Source organism: Theropithecus gelada, chromosome 5 (genome assembly GCF_003255815.1).
Source record: "Theropithecus gelada isolate Dixy chromosome 5, Tgel_1.0, whole genome shotgun sequence".
Classification (NCBI taxonomy): domain Eukaryota; kingdom Metazoa; phylum Chordata; class Mammalia; order Primates; family Cercopithecidae; genus Theropithecus; species Theropithecus gelada.
The window spans coordinates 87,216,316-87,237,621 of record NC_037672.1 but is presented as its reverse complement, the minus strand read 5'-3'; the positions used below and the strand labels follow the sequence as shown (position 1 = coordinate 87,237,621).

The following is a 21,306-nucleotide window of genomic DNA, read 5'->3' as shown; positions in this document are numbered from 1 at the left end:
TTGAATAAACTAATTTTGTCCATTAGTGTGCTTTTAAACCAATGTGATTGTTTGGCCTAATTATTTTCTATTTTGCTTATTCAAATGTAGAATGGTTGCAGAATTAACTATTGCAGCAATTATCTGATTAGCAATTTGGAAAATTGGTGAATGGTATCTGACTACTCACCAAGAAATATCTGGTATTTCATAGGACTGTGTGAAAGAACAGACTGTCCAAGGAGGATAGTTGCTGTTTTTCACTCACTACAAATGGCAGCTCAGAGACTCTCGCTGGATTACTATGGACTGTGGATGTGGGCTCCGGGCTCTCAGATGTAGTGCACCAGATTGAGGTCTGATGTGCTGCAGAAGTTGTATTTGCCACCCGGTGTCACTATTCTGGAGTCCCGTAGCTGTGACTGGAGAATTCTGCAACATTTCCCACTTCTAAAGCTTGGGGATTCGAGAAATCTGTGCCCGACTGGCTGCCAAAGCTTGTCAGGGGGACCCAGTGCTAGGCCGATTTCTAGGTGTAAAAGCCAGGCAGATTTGCTCACTCAAGAAAATCTGTTTTTGCAGGTTTGCTTTGAGTTCCAAGATACAGATCCTGGTAAAATTGTTTGCTGCGTTAATGCCCTGGGTTTCTTCTGGTAACTGGGTTCCCGAGTGTGGTCTGGACCAGCAGCATCAGGGTCACCTGGGATTTGTTAGAAATGCAAACTCTCCGCCCCTACCCGAGACCCATTGAGTTGGAAACTCTGAGAGCAGGGCCCAGCAATCTGTTTTAACAAGCTCTCCAGGTGATTCTGCTGCAGGCGAAAGTTTGAGAACCACTGGCCTTGAGTATAAAAATTACTGGGCTTTGTCACAGCTGTCAGCCGTGCTAGTTGAAAAGTTAAAGCCCTCGTGGATTCTTCAATCCTCTTAATGTCAGAACGTCAGACCAGGGTGCAATTCTCAGCTCTCCTTCTGTCAGACGGAGAAAGATAGATATGCGTTTCGGTTAGTCCAGACAGGACAACAGACAATTGGAGTACTGTAGGACTGCACTGCAGTAGAGGCTTCGAGAAACCTGCATGGGTGGAGGGAGCAGGGGAAGAGTGGTATTTTAAGAGGACAAATACGATAGTGTCCCACTCTGATTAAAACCTTTCAGAGACTGCCCAGTGCTCTTGGAATAAAGTCTGACCCCATAGATCCCTTTCAAGCCTCCAGCATCTCCTTTTGATCTCCATTTTGCACACAGCACCTGCCTCATTCTTGGCTTTAAGTGCACCCTGCACCCCCAAAGGTGTCCAGCTCCTATCCACCCATCTGTGGCCTCTGCAGGAGCTGCCCTTCTGTCCGCTGCCAGAGGCCCCATGCTTCTCCCTGGCCTCCTAGTGCACTTCACAGCCCAGCTCCCACCCCTCCTTTGCAATCTTCTCTGACCTCCCAGGGTAGGTCAGATCCGTTCTCATTGTACAGTGTGCTTGTTCGAACGCATCACATTGTAATTATCTAATTGTATAATTATTGGTTTATTGCTGGTGTGGAGTTAAATATAAACTCGATGGGTGAGGGGTGGGGAAGTCTTGCCCTCTTGACTATCCCAAGGGTCCAGCACACAGCAAGCTTTATTATTGGATGAATGAATGGTGGGGCAGTCCCCATCTTTGTTCTTAGGACACATGGGCTGGTTAATATATTAAAGTTTGAAGTGTCACCTGAGGTTTAGACCTCTCCATCCCTCCCACCCCCGTCCCCACCCTCGTTCTGGGAGCGTTTGCCACCACCATCTCATTCTATGGGAAAGGCAGGTCCTTGGCACAGTGGCAGTGAAATTTCATAACTTGGTTCTAACTTGGGGTCTGCCCTGTGGGACACCAGAGAGAAGTTCTTGAGTGTCAGTATTTCAGGGATATGGGGAAGGAAGAACTCCTTTGCTCTTGCAGACATTTATAATACATGGATCAGAAGCCAGCAGCCTGAAGAGTAAAGGTGGCCCCTGGAAGGTTTTCAGGGAGAATGACTGTTGCCTTCTCTTTCCTCAGGGCTTCCAAGAAGTGCTGCCTCCTTCGCTCACAGAAGTTGATGGCAGGCAGGGGGGTTGTGGGTTGTGTTTCTTCCCACCCACTTCCACATCTATTTGATAGAAGATATGCACTCCTTTGCCTATTTTAGTCAATTTACTTTGGCCTGGTTAAAGCCAGTGTTTTTTATTCCTGTTCTAGAAGGTAAAGGCATGGAAGTTGCCCTTCAGAAGCAACAGCTGTGCAACATTGGGACATTTGTCTAAAATAAGGAACTCAGCCTTGCTGATTTAATAGAAAGCTTGACAATAGCTTATAAAAATACATACATTGAGAATGAGGGCTCATTTTTTGTGAAAGATTGGGGTTTCAAGACCTAGAGGGTAAAGAGGCTGATGTGTTTATGGGAATCTTGCTTTTGATGGAGGAACTGGTAATCTGTTGACTATTTACACATTGATTGATTGTTGTGTGGTTTTTGTTTTTTACATTTGAGGCTCAACGTACTCTCTCATACCTATTGTAAATTAGATTAAGTAAATGTAATAAAACAGTAAATTTGGGAAAAATTATAAACACAATTCCTCAGTCACTGTCAGAATACTGTAGCTACCATCTGCCAGCAGTGTTGATAGCAGGAAGAACTATAATTTTGTGCTTTGTTATCTGTTTCCTTTATCTTCATCGGGTGCCATTTTTCTTCATAGCTTCAATGCATTCCATGGCTGGCTGGCTCCTTCCTTTCTTCCTTCCTTCCTTCCCTCCCTCCCCCAATCCCTGTGAGGCAGTCTCCCTTGCTCCTTCATGTTGCCTCACCCCCTTCTCTTCTTGATGTAATTATAGTACAGTAATTATAGTAGTAGTAACAACAGGACCATTTTATTTTAGTATAAAGCATTTTATTTTGAAGCATGGATTTGAAGGTGACGTGAAGATTCCAACCTATTTTACCCCCATAGATGTCAAAACTGAAGTTTGTAGAGGTCAAATGAGTTTTCCCAAAGTCTCACATTGCTTAAATTGGAATCCATGCATGTCTGACTCCAAAACCCACACCTGTTTTCATAATATTCCTGTTGTTTTCACCTGCTCACCCAAGCTCAGAGAGACACCATAATTTCCAGTGTCTGATCCTCCTCCTAGACTTTCCAATATTGCTGAATAAAGTTACAAAGCTGGACCCACTTTTTGTTTTAAAGCTCCTTTTTTGGAAATAATTTCAAACTTACAGGAAAATTGCAAGATTAGTACAGAGAACTCCAGTACACCAGTTGTTAACATCTTACCACATTTATTTTGTTTTATATACATATTTTTTTCTGAACCATTTGAGAGTAAGTTGCTAGCATGACCCCCTCCCCCACCTTCGCTGTGCCCCTTTGAAGACCCACCGAAGGAGACAGCCTTGTGTTCCATGAGAACACTGAGACCACCCAGGGTGAGTTCCTCTGTCTCCACCCAAGTGCAGCCTTTACCCCTGTCCCTCTAGAGCTGAGGGCCCTGCTCCAAGGAGTGACATTGTGAGCTGCTCACTTGTGAGCCCTTTAAATTAAACTCATATTCTAAAACACATGCACTGCCTTCCTGGAATTGGTTCTCTCTAGCACTTAAAAAACAGATCCTCCTCTATGGCAAGGTAACACAAAGGCAAGTGAAAAGGGGCTCCCTGAACGTTTCTACCGACTCCAGAAAGAGGGGAGAAAGGAGAGTCGCCTCTGCTTGTTATCCGGAGCTGTAGGTAAACTGTTCTGCTGCTGATAATACAAGTCTGTTTGCAGAACAGTTATCAAGGGCAGTAACCTTTTTTCTAGCAACGGCCTCGGATAAAACTTGTTTTTCTTATTAATAATTTTGTTTTTACTTCCTTTGGTATAAACCATCCCTGTGGCTATAAAGTGACAGGTTTGAAAGTGGAAATAGACGGAAAAATGTCCTCTCTGTTCAGTGTGTGGGATGGAGGGGAAGGTGCAATTTTCCCTATTTGACAGGCCCATTAAAAGCAGGATTTCAGAGTATATTCACTAGCAAAATGTACTGATTTATCCATTATAATGAAAATTAGCTTAAGTATCTAAGTCAAGTATAATTTCTAGCATTTTTAAGAGCTAGAAAATCAGGCCTTTCCAAAACGTAGATCATAATTGAAGACAGGTTTTAAAAATGCCTTAGGGAAATAAAATGTCAAGACGAATGGATAAACAAAAATATAGCATCCACACAATGGAATGTTATTCAGCCTTAAAAGGGAAGTCAACTTTTACAAATGATACAACATAGATGAATCTTGCAGACATTATATTGAGTTAAATAAGCAAGAGAGAAAAGGACAAATACTATATGATTCCACTTATATGAGGTACCTAGAATAATGAAATCATCCAGACGGAAAGTAGAATCATGGTGATCAGGGGTTGGAGGGTGTAGAGAATGGTGAGTCATTATGCAATGAGTACAATGTTTCTGTTTGGGATGATGAAAAAGTTCTGGAAATGGATAATGGTGATGGCCGTACAGCAACATGAATGTACTTAATGCCACTGAACTGTATACTTGCAAGGTTAAAATGGTAAATTTTATGTCATGTATATTTTACCATAGTAAAAAATTTCTTAAATGCCCCAGTTGCCAGATATATGTGTATATATACACGTGCACACAGATACGCGTATGTGTATGTATAAATGTTAATCAGTCTCTCACTTATCTATGTTTCATTTGATATCATTCAAATTAGATGCCATACGTTAGAACTAGAGTTTAGGATTGTCACACTTTTTTATGTCTGGAAGTTTTCATTCATTCGTCCTTTTTTGTTGTTGAGAAGGAGTTTCGTTCTTGTCGCCCAGGCTAGAGTGCAGTGGCGCGATCTCGTCTCACTGCAGCCTCTGCCTCCCGGGTTCAAGCAGTTCTCCTGCCTCAGCCTGCCGAGTAACTGGGACTACAGGTGCCCACCACCAAGCTCGGCTAATTTTTTTGTATTTTTGGTAGAGATGAGGTTTCGCCATGTTCGGCAGACTGGTCTCGAACTCCTGACCTCAGGTGATCCACCTGCCTCGGCCTTCCAAAGTGCTGGCATTACAGGTATGAGCCACCGCGCCAGCCTTACTTGTCTTCCTCAAAACCCCGTTTTCCCTCCTGAGTCTGCCGGGAATTGACATTTTGCAGAAGTCTGCGTTGCCTGATAGGAGGAAATTTGGTGATTAGTGAATATTGGAGCTCACACTCGCTCACACCCGCACACGTCCAGGACAGTGCTAACATGAAGGCAGTTTGCATTTGACAGGTCCTCCTGCAGGATCTTCTTGCGAGGATCCGGCTACCCCCATCTGTTTGTAAAGCGTGCAGCCAGGAGGATCTGCTGGGAGGTGAGACTGCACCAGGGCTCCCTTATTGTATGTCCTAGGTCTGGGGCGGGGGTGAAGCCTTTGACTAGTGTGGCTGACCTCTGCCATGCTCTTTTGACCTGTTTCTTTTTACTTTGTTCTGAATTGTTCTTTAAGTGAAGGAAGCGAATGTTCAAAGAAGGGACGAGCTCTCTACCCCCACCCCAAACTTCACAGATGGTGAGGGCCTTGTTCTGGTGTTTATTGGATTCCAATCCTTAGTGCTTTTCTGGTTCACATTTCAATATGTGCTTTCCAGAAATCAAAACACAGAAATCTACATATTTACGGCAGCAGCGGGCAGGTAGAGAAGACTGTGCTAGGCTCTTGGGAAGAACCCGCTGGAAATGGGAAGGTTCCTCCTTTCTACTCAGGGGTGGATCCCAGCATATTTTCCTTGTCACATCCAGACCTTATGCAACTCCCCAAAGACTGACTTCATAATGGCAGAGAAAGGTTTCTTCTTAGTCTGTCTCTGAGATCAAAAGGGAAGGTCTTTCCTCAAGCCTTAGGTTGTATTTTTGTTAGGATGAGTGAGTGAGAAGAGAATATATTTAGTAGTCCTACGAAGGTCTTTGCTGCTGGTAATGTGTGCGTATCTAGGAGAAGTTTGACCACATAATTAGCTGAGAAAGGTACGTCTCTGAGTGTCGAATGATACTTGCATCTTCACAGTTAATTATAAGATGTCAGAGCCATAAGTCAAATTTCATGTTTAGGTCCTTATTCTAATTTTGTGTCCAAAGAGTAGTGTAAAAACAAAGTAGGCCTGGCATGGTGGCTCACACCTGTAATCCTAGCACTTTGAGAGGCCAAGGCGGGTGGATCACCTGAGGCCAGGAGTTCGAGATCAGCCTGGCCAACATGGTGAAAATCCGGCTCTACTAAAAATACAAAAATTAGCTGGGCATGGTGGCGGGTGCCTGTAATCCCAGCTACTCGGGAGGCTGAGACAGGAGAATTGTTTGAACCTAGTGGGGACGGAGGTTGCAGTGAGTGGAGATCATGCTGCTTCACTCCAGCCTGGGAGACAGAACAAGACTCTGTCTCAAAAACAAACAAGTTATATATTTTATATATATATTATAAAAAATATTTTAAAATTTATATATTATAAACACATATATGTTTAGCTGTATGTTTATATTATGAGGGAATCACTGCTACTCATTCTTGCCACAAACATTTCAGTGCTTTCTATGTACAAGAACTGAATTTTCTTTTCTTTTTCTTTTCTTTTTTTTTTTTTGAGACTGGATCTATCTTTGTTTCCCAGGCTGGAGTGTAGTGGCACGATCACAGCTCACTGCATCCTCAACTTCCTGGGCTCAAGCGATCCTCCCACCTCAGCCTCCCAAGGAGCTGGGAGTACAGGCACATGCCACCATGCCTGACTAATTTTTGTATTTTTTGCAGAGATGATGTTTAGCCATATTGCACAAGCTGGTCTCGAGCTCCTGGGTAAGCAGTCCTCCTGCCTTGACCTCCCAAAGTTCTGGGATTACGGGCGTGGGCCACCATGCCTGGCCCAAGCACTGAATTTGTATTAATGTAAGAGATTTATCTGTTTTTTTTCCTTTTTTTTTTTTTTTTGAAATGGAGTCTCACTCTGTTGCGCAGGCTAGAGTGAAGTGGCACGATCTTGGCTCACTGCAACCTCCACCTCCCAGGTTCAAGTGATTCTCCTCCCTCAGCCTCCTAAACTGAGATTACAGGCACATGTCACCATATCCAGCTAATTTTTTTGGTTTTTTTAGTAGAGATGGAGTTTCTGTGTTGGTCAAGATTGGTCTTGAACTCCTAACCTCAAGTGATCCATCTGCCTCGGCCTCCTAAAGTGCTGGGATTACAGGTGTGAGCCACTGTGCCTGGCTGATATTTCTTTATCTTGATGGTTTTTTTTTTTTTTTTTTTAAGACAGAGTCTTGCCCTGTCACCCAAGCTGGAGTGCAGTGGTACAATCTCGGCTCACTGCAACCTCCGCCTCCCTGCAACCTCCGCCACCCTGGTTGAAACAATTCTTGTGCCTCAGCCTCCTGAGTAGCTGGGATTACAGGCATGTGACACCACACCTGGCTAATTTTTATATTTTTAGTAGAGACAAGGTTTTGCCATGTTGGCCATACTGGTCTCAAACTTCTCAAGTGATCCTCCTGCCTCAGCCTCCCACAGTGCTGGGATTACAGGTGTGAGCTACTGTGCCCAGCCTATCTTAACCTTCCTATGGCCTATATGTTTAATGCCAAACATACAATGTAGAATGATTAAATCAGGATATTTGGGGTTATCCCATCACCTCAGCATTTATTTCTCCTAAGCATTTAATTACAGATCTTAGAATTGTTGGTGGCTTTAGACTAAATATTTACTTCGTCAGATGAGAAAAATGAGGCCTAGATAACCTAAGTAACTTGCCTAATGATTTAGAATCCAGAACTGCTATGTCTCTACCAGTATATTTTTCCCCTTCACATCCTTCACTAATTGCTTAAAAGTGTGCAGTTATGACCGGGCACGGTGGCTCACACCTGTAATTCCAGCACATAGGAAGGCAGAGGCAGGAGAATAGCGTGAGCCCAGGAGTTCGAGATCTGCTTGGGCAACATAGCGAGACCTCATTCTCCACAAAAAGGCGGGGGGCGGCAGCGGGGGGAAGACAAAAACCCCCAAAACCCAAGTGTAACTACCTGCAAAAGTATGCTGTTATACATTTAATCGAATATATACAGATTTTAAATATTTACCAGACTGCAAGCATTTAATAATTTTGCTTGTCTTCTCCAGCCTGAGAAAAGCTGTGACAGATGTCCTGTCTCTAAAACTCACTCACTGGAAGCTTGAGTCCTTGATGCTGGGTCCTCTTAGTAAGTTTCCTTAGAAGCACACAGAACATTTAACATGTTCTCTCTCTTGGGAGTGCCGTTCAAAAAGCAGAAGCAGCCTGAGGGCATCTTCTCTTGCCACCAGGTGGCACGCTTGTGAATTGGGAACTGGTGGAAGGAATGAGTCAAGGTGAGGGTTGCACTAAAATGAATATCCTAGCTGGGCAATTTTGAGGAATCTGAGTGGGAAAATGCTTCATTGCAGAGAATGAAGTCCGTCTGATTTGCCCAGAGATCACAAAAATAAAAGACAGAAAAGCACAACATGAAAATGCTACAGGAAAGGTGGGATTGACACAAACGATACCTTGGCACTATGTCCGTGTGGTTTAAGGCAGAAAATTGAAGGGCTGACTTGGCCCTTCAAAAAGCCCTGAGGAGGAAACTACTCAGTAGCAGAGGCAGGAAGGGCCCAAACCACAGGTGAATCCACCCAGGTTGAACGCCCACACAGAGGTGCGCGGGTGGGGTGGGGTGGTGCAGCCTGACTGCCTCCACTGCAAAGGATGTGCCTTTGTGTGCAGTGCGACATCCCTCTCTAGCCTTGGGGAGCCTGCGAACCACTTCCTCTCACATGTCCTTGGAAACGTGGGACCCACATGTACCATGGGCTCCTTTGTACCACTGAGAGTCTCCTGAAAAGAGTAGGTCCAAAAAAAGGGGGTCTTGAGCCCAAAATGAGCTTCTGCACCTTATGGACACATGCATCAGCTCCTGAGGCTAGCTGCAGCAGCCTGGGTCTTGGGCAGGTCATCTTAGGAGACCTTCTAGTCACCCCTCTGGCTGTCCCTCCCCTCAGTTCCTTCTTTCTTTATTGCCATCTTTCTCTGTGGATGTTCAGCTCCCTAACTCTTCATTCTGAGCCCTCTGGGAGCACCCTGTGTCTTCATGCCGCCATCAGGCACTGTCCCCCACAATCACTGATTTTGAGGGTCCTCCCTCTACCTCCTCCCCCAACCTCTTCCCTGACACCAGCCAGCCCCCGCGATTGCTGCTCCCCCAGCAGCACGACAAAGCTCCCTTCTTCCATGTCCCACTTCTGCCATCCCAACGGCCAGGCCTGATTCTGCTGTACCAATCGCCATGCCCTGCATCTAGAGATCCTGGTGTGACTACTGTAGGCAAAACTCTGGTGGTTCTGACATGCAGCTGGGGTTGCTAATGAGTGTATGAGTTCTGTGATTGTCTGTCCTCACTGCTGTCACTGGCCAGTCCTGTGCCCTGGAGACTTGGGGGTGGGTTCCCCATCCTTCTCTGCTCCCCCACCTGCTGCCTTGTCCTCAGAGATTCTAGTGTCCATCTGTTTTGCCATTAAAAGTAATGGCAAAAACCGTAATTACTTTTGCACCAACCTAACAGAAGGCCCTGTGCACTGTCTGATCTTGAATTTCCTGGTTCTCCTTTAGCAATGTAGTCATTGTCATCTCTACCCTACTTCAGCCACCCTGGGCCTTGTCATTTCCCTCTGGCCCCTCTGTTCTTTGTAGTCTCCACTCCCTCCCTGGGGGATTTCATGGACACCACTACCACCCTCTGTGTGCCAGTAAGACTCCAGAGTATATCTGTGGCCTCGACCTATCCCTACCTCCTGCCTCCAGTTTCCAGAACCTTTATGCTGCTGCCTGCTGGGCCAAATGCCTCAAAATCTGTTTTACCCCTCCAGTCTATTGGCACCCCATCTCCCCATCATGTAAGACAAAACCGGGGATATTTTTCTCCTTCTTGCTTCTTCACTGTCCAGGGCCAGCCCAACCAAGGTCCTAGGCTCACCTGGCATATAGCCACCCTTCCCCTTCACCCCACTGCCTCTGGTTGATGCCCTTGTCAGCTCTTTTCTGGATCACTGACTGGTTGTCTCTGACTGACCTTGTCTCCGGTTCTTTTCCCCTTGCACTGTCCTTCACTGCTCCCAGAGGAGTCCTCCCAAAACGTACATCTGCAGCTCAACCCCTTACCATGGTGGAGGAGGCCTCCGGGGGTCCTGCCCTCCGTCCCTCTCTGGCCTCACACCTGCAGCAACTCTGAATGATTTTGTGACTCCTAGGCACTGACTCTACTAGTTCTGTGATATTTGGTCTTGAATGTCTCTCCCTTCTCCCCCAACCCAAGTGATAGACTTTTCTCCTCTTCTACCCCTCAGCCTGGCCACATGCATCACTTGTTTTGAGCCCTAGGAATCTTTTTCTGAGCCCTCTCCACTTGCCCACTGCCTTAGGTTCCCAGCTCAGTTCTCCATAATACTCTGCCCTGTGTTTTAGCCTATACTTGCTATATTGTATGGTAATCAGATGAGTCTGTCTTCCCCACTGGGCTGTGAGCCCCTTCTTTGTACTCCCAGGCCAAATGATAGGAGCTCAATTCCCATTTCATCAATGAGGACATGTTACAGAAGTGCTTGCTTTGTTACTGATCCAGCCTTGTTTGCCATTAATTACTGACACTCTAGCTTTAGCTTTATTTCTCTGTTCTGTGATTCCCCTGTGTCAATTAGTTCATCATCTTTAGACCAACCTTGAAATATACTTAAGGAGCTATTTAAAAAAAAAAAAAAAAAAAAAAACTAAGTATGCTGTAATGAAGTCTGTTATTTTGTGAATTTTAAATGGCTAATCATTTTAAAATGGTATAGTGCTATTGCTTGAAACCTTAAACTGTCCAAATTCTGTAAAATCACTAAATATCATGTACATAATACAGTACTGAGACCTGGCATGCAGATAGAACATTTCTTTAATTTTTAACAGCTAAACAGAAATTTGCTTTGTCTAAGGGAACTGGTTTCTCAGGCCTGGACGTGGGAGTATTACAATGAAAGGTAAGGAGGAAATGATGTCCAACAGTTACCTATCATTCACCTCATGACTAAACCTGAGAAGGTTTTTTGTTTTTCTTGAAATGGGGCCTTACTCTGCTCCTCAGGCTGGAGTGCAGTGGCACAATCTCAGCTCACTATAGCCTCGACCTCTTGGGCTCAGGTGATCCACCAACGTCAGCCTCCTGCGTACCTGCAACTACAGGAGTGTGCCACCACACCCGGCTAATTTTTGTATTTTTTGTAGAAATGGGGTCTCACCATATTGCCTAGGCTGGTCTATAACTCCTGGACTCAAGTGATCTGCCTGCCTCGGCCTCCCAAAGTGCTAGGATTACAGGTGTCAGCCACCACGCCTGGCCCTGAGCAGATTGTAATCATGAGTTCTGCCTATATACGTGCTTTAATCTCTGTGTTACTGGATTAAAGATAGATCTGAACTTTCTCTTACCCAGAAAAATCTTTGGAAATAGAAAGTGTGATCCATCCAGGCATGCTCTCAAACTTTTCCATGGAATACTTTTTTTTTTTTTTTTTTTTTTTTTTTGAGACAGAGTCTCGCTCTGTCGCCCAGGCTGGAGTGCAGTGGCGCGATCTCGGCTCACTGCAAGCTCCGCCTCCCGGGTTCACGCCATTCTCCTGCCTCAGCCTCCCGAGTAGCTGGGACTACAGGCGCCCACAACCGCGCCCGGCTAATTTTTTGTATTTTTAGTAGAGACGGGGTTTCACCGTGGTCTCGATCTCCTGACCTTGTGATCCGCCCGCCTCGGCCTCCCAAAGTGCTGGGATTACAGGCGTGAGCCACCGCGCCCGGCCTCCATGGAATACTTTTAAAGATTGGAGGGACCAGGGGTTTGAGTGGGACGTTTGGGGATGTGTAGTTGTAAAGTAATTCAATTTCTTCGAAAACTCATGTATTTCCTCCTGAAAAAAATATATTTGATTTTACCTTCTATATTACAATATGTAAAACAATATGAAAGACTGTTTAAAATTATTTACCACTGAGTGAAATCGACCTTCAAGAAGTCTCATAATCAACTTTGGGAGGCCGAGGCGGGTGGATTACCTGAAGTCAAAAGTTCAAGACCAGACTGGCCAACATGGTGAAACCGCATTGCTACTAAAAATGCAAAAATTAACCGGGTGTGGTGGTGCACCCCTGTAATCCCAACTACTTGAGAGGCTGAGGTGGGAGAATTGCTTGAGCCCAGGAGGCAGAGGCTGCAGTGAGCCGAGATCGCGTCACTGCACTCCAGCCTCGGCAACAACAGAGCAAGACCCCGCCCCAAAAAAAAAAAAAAAAAAAAAAAGACTAATAAACATCCTCAGTGAAAAAGCATTGCTCTGTAGGGTGATGCCACAAATTATTTAACCATTCTTTCTTTTCTGCCCCTTTGCATTTTCTGTACTGTAGGAGATTCCTTCCCTCTGCACTTACTGAGCACGTGCCATATTCCTGGCACTGGACAGAGACCTTACTTTGGATTGTGAGAGCTCAAAGCTTGGTTGGGTTGGCGTCCCCAAAGGACTAGCTTTTCCTGAAGCACCGCACCCGTTCATGCTTTGAGAACTTTGTCTTCGCCTTCCTTTTCCTTGAATACACGTAGAAACACATACACATGCAAATACATATACAAAGTCTTCCTGGCTCAGCTCTCCCCTCCACCCTTTCATGAGTCTTCTGGGCAGCACAGGCCTGTAGCATGTGCATCACCTCTTGATATTTTTATTTCATTAGCATTTTGTCTTTGCACAAGGCTGTGAGTTCCCCCAGGAGCACTCGTTCTGGTTACACAGTACATGCATGTTGAAAGGTCACACTTTAATGATGATGGTGGAGTGGGCTTCCCACAGTAGAACAGGGACAGTTTTGGGACTCTGTTGCATGACTTCCTTTGGTTCGTGTGGGTGATCCAGAGTTGATTTAGTCTCCTCACTTCTGAGCAAGAGCATTTTGAGGACTCGTGTGGTTTTCACTGAGTTCATACTCCCCCTCCCCCATCTGCACGCTATTTCCAGTATCATCTCTTTGTTTGTAAAGCCTCATGGGTGTTGTGGGCGATTACTGGGATCCTTCCATCTTGGTTATCATCCAGTTTATTCCTATGGGGATATAAAAGTATATCAGAAACAGTATGATATACAAATCATTAGCTTTTTTATTACGAATTGTGGTTAAACACTATGTGAACCAAAGAGTAGTTGAACTGCAATGCACAGGCTGTGCCCTAGTCACAGTTCTTCCTGCTCTACTTCCCCAAAACTAGAATAGGTCTCTCTAATGTAGTGGATTTTCTTTTCTTCCCCGCCATTATTTTATCTAGTTCCTTATATCTGTGTCTAAAGGAAGACAGGTTTAGAAAGGACTTCCTTACTTTTAACCCCAGCTATCAATCCAGTTGTTGGAGCTTTAGCCTTTTGTGAAGGATAGAAAGACCTTGCAGTCATGGTTGACCTGGGCCAGCCACTGCTGAAATTGCCTGGGAGCACCCTTGGGCTCCATCAACAGGTCTCTCCTACTTCCACAGATCACTGCGCCCAGAATTGCAGTCTCAACTAGTCTGGGAATTGACGTGTTAAAAAAATACTACAGGTATGCTTGAATATTTTGTTTTTACTTAAAAACAGAAGAAGGACAGTTGCCTATCTTTTGATGGAGGGCCAAAGCCTCCTCTTTGAGTTTTGGTTGAGCGATGGTCTTTCTCAGGAAAGTTCTGAGCTGCCATTCTTTCCATACACCACACCCACAGTGCAGGATTTGTGATTCTTATTTTTGTGTCCTTAGGTGGAGTACTTGTGAAACAATCCAAATGCAGAACCCCCGCTAAGGAGGCCCTCCCCCGATTTGCTAATGTTTGCCACATTAATTCAATAGTAGGCTTTCTTTAGTTGAGCGACCCATAGAAAGCCTTTCTTAGTTATGGAAGAATTAGCATCCTTCTCCCCGTAAGCACACACTCATTTTTTACCCATTTCTTTAATGTGCACTTTATACATATAATTTATACATAATAAAATATCAAATACAACTCCCATAAGCAGGTTTGGGGATAAAACCACATGACTCATGGTGTGAGTAGAAGAGCAAAGGTACACTAGAGAAGAACTTAATAGCATTGGACATTAAAAATGCCTTGGGCAGGGTCAGTGTGGTTTAAAATAAGAGCTAGGTCTTTCCGCTCAGAGAGTTAAAAGACCTTCCCCTGCCAATGCTTATTTAGTATAAGCTCAACTGTATAGAAAAACTAAATAAAAATAGTGAAGCAATTAATTTTTTAATGACATGATTTAAAACAACATTGAGGGGTTCACAGAGGCTAATAATAGAGGCCAGTGTGATGAGATAAAAAAAAAGCGTCCAGATACCTGAGGCAAGTTTTAGGTTTAGCTGGGCATTAAAGAATTGTTGAGTTTTAAAAAAGTTAATTGCGGTAAAATACATGTAACTTAGGATGTACTATTTTTAAGTGTCCCAATTCTGTGTGTCACCAAGTATCTTCACAATGTTGTGTAACCATCACCACTAACCATTTCCAGAACTTCTTCATATCCCAAACAGAAACTTATTAAATAATAACTGTCCATCCCCCTCTGTACTCCCTCCCCACACCTTGGTAACCTGTTCTACTTTCTGTCTCTGTGAATTAGCCTATCCTAGGTACGTCATATAACTGGTATCATACAATATGCCTTTGTGTCTGGCACATTTGACCTAGCATAGGGTTAGCAAGGTTCATTCATGTGCGGCATGTATGGAGTGCTACTTTTTTTTTTTGGCTGAGTAATATTCCATTGTATGTATATACCACACTTTATCCATTCATAAGTTATTGGACCACATTTGGGTTGTTTCCACCTTTTGGCTATGGTAAATAATACTGCTGGGAACATTGGTGTACAAGTACGGGTTTGAGTTTCTGCTTTCAGTTATTTTGGTTGAATTTTATACTACTAGTGATGAGGGAGACATAGCAAGTATCTGAAGAGGTTATAAGCAGAGGGTTTGTTGGCATTTCTTTTTTTTTGAACTATCACTAAAATCTTGCATTGTTGACTGTTCTTAAGTGTCCCCTTCCTCCTTAAAGCTCTTTGAAAGCAAAGGCCATTTTCTAGGTTCAGCACTTACCAAGTACCTGTATTTACTGAATAAGTATTTATGGAATGGTTTCTGGAGTTCCTAGCTTAGAGCCATCATTCCTTATAGTACTAGCTGGTCTCCAGAGTGTTGGGTTTTGCCATCTATCCTTTTTTTGGGTTCATTAATTAACACATGTTCAGGGAACAGAAAACAAACCTTAATATTAGCCTCAGCCAAACGTAATTGGGGAAGTACATTTGCTAATGCAAAAAGTCCTGATGCAGATAAAACACAATTCAACAAACATTTGTTAACAACTTGCTGTCTACCACACACTTTTCAAAATTTGGAATTTCAGAGCAATTTCAAAGCTAAGTTGGAATACCTTTTTGAAAGGCATTCTCTTAATATGAAGCTCTACTCTTTTAAACAAATCTTTACAGTTTTTAACAATTGTGAGACTACTATAACAATATTAAACACAATTTAAAAAAGAGAATAAACATTGCAGTCCCACCCTAATAAAAGCCCTATTTTCATTTTATAATGTGAGTTTATAAATCATTTATTTTGAAAATAAAACCCTGAATACTTCTGGTGGCAATTAATTATTTTTTAAAACTCTAGAAGTGAAGCATGAACTCATGATCTTGAATTTAGAGGGCCCTATTTGGAGGTATGCATGGCTTTTTGATTTAATGAAGCCAGGCTTTTCTTGGTGGAGCAGCAGAATTGACATGGGTCATCTTTTGGGGATAGATCTGTAGACTGTTGACATCTGTTATAGGGACTGGGTGTTTAGGAGCCTGTCCTCTCTTTGTTTTTTCATATGTTCAGGATTGAAGAGAATGTTTGTATTACTGTGCTAGAGGGAAAAGTAAGATTTAGGATCCTTACCTGCAGGATCTAAGACCTTGGAGTGGGTGTAGGAGATATGGATACAGTTGAACATCAGTACAAGGCAAATGAGTGATGGACTGCCTTTGTTGGTGAGATTTAGTGAGGACAGGTTATCGGGACATGGAGTGGCTAGGGAACAACATCCATGAAGAGGCTGTCATCAGCAAGGCTTTACACAAGATAAGACGTGTCCAAGGGACACAGGCAGAAAGAATGATGGGCATGACAATGGATGAAGAATGTTCTCAGGATCTTTAGCCAGTCAGCCTAAGGAGAGGCAGGTTTGGTCTAGGGAAAACAGCTAGAAGTTCACCCCATAGCAGTTCCTTTAAAGTTGTAAGAGCTGCTACTGTTAGCTGCTGCTGCCTCTGTTGTGGTTTTGAGGCTGGGGGTGGAGTTGTTTTTTTTTTTTTTTAAAAAAAAAGGATATTGTTTTAGGCTGGACCTCAGCTTTGAGGGAGGATGAGTTGGGGTGGGGTGGGTGGTGGCTGGCGAGGAGTCTTTTAGGAGAGGATGTTAGCTCTGTGAAGTAGTTGGCTGGTCTCGGGTAGGACAGCAGGAATGGAAGGGATACAGGGTGTGTGGAGGAGGCTCTGAAGGAAAGAATGCTAGGATGTGCTGCCCGAGATGGGGAAGTCAGGTAGGAACGTGTTTGGCAGATGATGGGAACTCGTCCCATACATAGGAAGTGGGTGAGTCTGGACTGATTTGGAGGGCCAATAAGAAGTTCCATTTCTGGAATAAGTGTGCCTGACATTATGTGTTTTCCATGTACCCAAGCATAGTTCTAAGAGCTTTACATAACAGCCTTATAAAATAAGTACTGTTACTATCCCCACTTTACAGATGAGAAACTGAGGGCAGAGTTGAGTAGGAACTTGCCCCAGGGTTACGCACTTAGTATCAGAGTCCAGATGCAAGTCTAGACAGTCCTAACTCAAGAGCCAAGCTCTCACTTTTGGTATGCTGAAAGGCTTTCCTGCTTTTCTATGATAGCATGTATTAAAAACTGTCCAGTCCTGTTTTAATCTCCTTGCATGTGTTACTTCACCTGATTCTCAGAAGAATTCTATGAGATGAGGATATTTTTATCCTCATTTTCCAGGTGTGGAAAGTTGGACACAGAGTTAGGGTGATTTGCCTGTGTCACACAGCTAGACTTAGCTGCATTGGCCTGGTGTGTCTCAGGAAGTCAAGGATGTTTCCTTGACTGGATTGTAATTATCTATATCCATCAGATCAACCCATGAGAAAATGGAATTGATTGAAATAGATTGCAGTATAAATCTTTAAGAATTACTGGGTCAAATTTGCTATCAATATCATGCACATTCATTGGGAACTGTTCCTTTTTTAAAAGGAATAAATAATAGAAATAACGTCTCTATTTATTGCTGCCTCTGTTTTTATTATTTAGTGCTCTGTACAACTCTGAAAATAATCCTGGCCACTGCGTGTCCATATTCTTGCTGCCACATTTAGATGCTGCACCTAGCAGACTCAACGTCTCACTCTATAGCCTTTATCACGTTGTTGGTGCCTAATAATATTTAGTGTTTATAATTGGCCTTATTGTCTTTTGATCTGGGGTGTACTTTGCTTGACATAATGGGGCTACGGTGGATGCCACCACAGGCAATATTTGGCTAACAAACAGGAATTGAGACTGGTCATCTATACACACACCTGCAGGAAGCAATTTCCACCCTCCTATAAAGCACCTTCAGTCTGTCCCTACCCATAGTGCTCTTCTTTCTATCTCACATGTGAGGAGGTCTCCTGTTTTCTTTACCTTTAAGCCTGGTTCGGCTACAGATCTCTATTTCCATCTTATACTGCCAGAACTACCCAAGGGAGAGCTCTGCATTTGCAGCCTGTAACCCTGGAGCAAATGACACTTCCCACTCAACTGAAATTGTACTTTAGAATTTCCAGCGGTCTCTTTGTAACCAGATTAGGGGTCTTTTGTTCATTTCCTGCCATCTTACTGTGGCATCTGCCCTTAGAGCCACCACCCTCTCTTTGAAACTTTGTACTGCATTGACTTCTTTGCCACTTAGCCTCTCTCCCCTTTCTTCCTGGTGGTTCTTTTTCTTAAATCTCTCATGACCCTTTCCTACCCCCTCTTGGCTGGAAGATCCCTTTAAGATCAGTGCTTGGTTGGTTCCTCAAACCCGTTTCTTTAATGATCTGATCTTGTTTTTTAACTTCACAAGGTGTCACTGGACCACCATCATCTGAATTCCAGGTTATAAGCAACCCACTGCTGAGAAGTCCCATTGCCAGCCAGGTTGTACCTGTGAGCAAATTACACCTCTCACGTCCCCTCCCCTCAGACTATGCCCCCATCCCCTATCCTCAGCCATGCTGAACTTGTGTGGCTCACTCAGATCAGTCCTCATCTGCAACATTGCATATGGTGGCAGGGGACATAAATCTGATGTGCATGAACCGTTCCCCGAACCATTCCCCTCACCATTCTGCAAGAGGTCACTGAGAGCCCCCAGGGAGTCTTGTTATCACACTGCCCCAGCCCACCTCACCTGGGGACCTTGCCTTCTGCCTCCTCACTGAGGTCCTCCCTGACTCAACCTTTTGCTTTTTCATCCCACTGACATGTCCTTCCTCTGACAATCTATGGTGTCTTTTCCTCTTTATTCTGAATTCCTTACTGTAGGTTCTCATTACTTCTGCCTGCGACTAGCACTTTTCACTCACTTCTTTGAATCTAGTTGATTCTCTGGGATCTCACTGTGCATGTCACTTCTCTGCTGAAAAACCTGGAGTGAATCTACAGGTACATTCCCAGAATTTACACCCAGAAGTTCAGAACCCTTGGTGGATCTGGTTTCACTCCATGTAGTCTCACCTGTCACGTGCTCCACAAGGTACCGTTTTTTAGCCAGGCCAGTTTCTGAATGACTCTAGAGGCTCTGTGCTCACTTCACTGCCAGCCCTTTCTTCATGCTGTCGTCTTCTCCTTCTCCTCCTTTGCCGTTATGATATGGTTACACTGCAGCCCACCTCTTCTTTTTCTTCAGATTGACAGCAAATCTCATAGCTATGTTTTACTTCAGTAGTTTGTTCTGTTTTTTTTTTTTTTTTTTTTTTTTAGAGAGACAGAGTCTCACTCTGTCACTCAGGCTGGAGTGCAGTGTTGCAATCACAGTTTGCTGCAGCCTTGACCTCCTGGGCTTAAGTGATCTCCCGCCTCAGCCTCCCATGTAGCTGGGAATACAGGTGCCCACTACCATGTCCAGCTAATGTTTTTTCTAGTTTTTGTAGATGTGTTGGGGGGGCGGTCTCACTGTGTTGCCCAGGCTGGTCTCGAACTCCTGAGCTCAAGCAGTCTTCCCACCTCAGCTTCCCAAAGTGCTGGGATTACAGGCATGAGCCACGGCACCTGGCCAGCAGTTTGTTCTTTAAACCCTGAAATGTATGTGAGGATCATGTCTCACACTAGCATGAACTTTTCCCCAGCATCTATCATGGTGCTTTTGTAGATGATAATGAATAGGTATTTGATTACATGGCGGCATGCATGACTGAATGAATTGGTTGTTGTAAAATTTCTAGAGTTCAGGTTTCATATTCAGAGCCTAAAGTTTGCATCTTTATACACTAAATAGTTTCCTATCTAGGAAACCTATTTAGGCATTTGGGTGTTAAAACAGGTGTATCATTTTCTACTTTAGTATTTAGAGATTTGTGAATGGTTCTCCTTTTGCTGAACATTGCCATGTAAAGGGAATTATATAGAAATAACTGAATTCACACAGTTTTAAGGAAAAGCTATTCTATGTCATGGTCATGTACGTTCTGCCAAAGAGAGTGACAGGCCAGTAGTTCCCCGCCCCCCATAGTGTGAGGTTTTGTTTCTGTTGTTTCTAAGCTAGGTGTCTGCATGGCCACACTGCGAAGATGGCCCATATTCAGAATGAAAACTTGACCCAGTTGTATGTTTAACCCAGAGAAGGCTGTGGCATCCAGCACGTCCTGGCTTGGGGACCAAATGTGACCCTCAGGATTCATTGAGGGTTGGAGAAAATAACTTAATTTTCCAGATGAACTTAAGAAATTTTAGGCAGAACTCTCTTTTCAACCATAAATAGCAGGGCAGCTTTGTCCTATTTTTATTGTAGAGTACACAGAAGATGGAACTCAGTATTGGAAGAAGTGCTTTATTTCGCCAAGGAAGACGATCATACTCAACACGATTCTGTTTTTCTTGGCAGGCTCTTCTCAACCATCTGTGAGTCCAGGGGAACCGTCTCCACCATCCATCCATCCAGCAAAATCAGAGTTAATAGTCCGCGTGGGCAACGAGATTAGGCTGTTGTGCATTGATCCAGGCTTTGTCAAATGGACTTTTGAGATCCTGGATGAAACGAATGAGAATAAGCAGAATGAATGGATCACAGAAAAGGCAGAGGCCACCAACACCGGCAAATACACGTGCACCAACAAACATGGCTTAAGCAGTTCCATTTATGTGTTTGTTAGAGGTAAATGCTTGGCTTTCTGCGATGCTGTGCTTTCGAGAATTTAATATCCTGCTCTTAATTTTGGATGACATATGGATCACTGAGCCATAGATAAAATATTTCTGGCTGGGTCTAGGAAGCCTAAAACACATGTTTCTTTACTGTTCTCCCCCATCTTTTGATATGATACATAGTGGCTTTGGGTATGACCCCAGCTGGAGGACTGCAGGACTGTGATACTTTTCCTAATGAGATTACAGTAGGTTTAGCCCATTTGTGCTGGTGCTTTGAGTAAACCTTGAGAATCAATTAGGCCCTTTGGGAGAGCTGCATTTTAATGCCTTGAGATACTAGATACTCCCACTTAGTGAAAACACTTCAGGGAACCAAAGGCCTCTCAAGGCCTAACCAGACCGACACTTCAAAAGATGTGGCCCACTCTTAAGGAGTAAATTTCAGAAAAATAACTTGGTCAGCTAAACATCCCATGTCTGTCATGGGTTCTTTGTAGAGTTATCCATAGAAAACATTGTGACCTCTTATAAACAAAAGAAAAATAAATATGGTAGTTGGAGTTCTATGCCTCATTTCCTATGACAAGTTCAGTGATTTGCCTATGATTTTAATAGGCTTGTCAAGAATAGGCATGCTGGGCAGCAGTGTATCTTGTAGTTGATGTAAAAACTGATCCACTGACAGTTTATGGGGCATATCCAAGTGACGGGAGGAGAAATAGAGTCCTGTTTTCTAGTTCTCAGTGTCCCTAGACT

General features: G+C 43.9%; 1 protein-coding gene across 4 annotated transcripts in view; it reads left to right on the top strand.

Moving 5' to 3' along the window:
- KIT (KIT proto-oncogene receptor tyrosine kinase) overlaps positions 1-21,306 on the top strand; it is an 83,365-nt gene that overhangs the window by 18,315 nt on the left and 43,744 nt on the right. For all 4 annotated transcript variants that reach the window (XM_025385348.1, XM_025385346.1, XM_025385349.1 and 1 more), the window contains exon 2: positions 20,288-20,557. In XM_025385348.1, the coding sequence (XP_025241133.1) occupies positions 20,288-20,557 (270 nt within the window). The remainder of the gene's footprint in view (positions 1-20,287; positions 20,558-21,306) is intronic.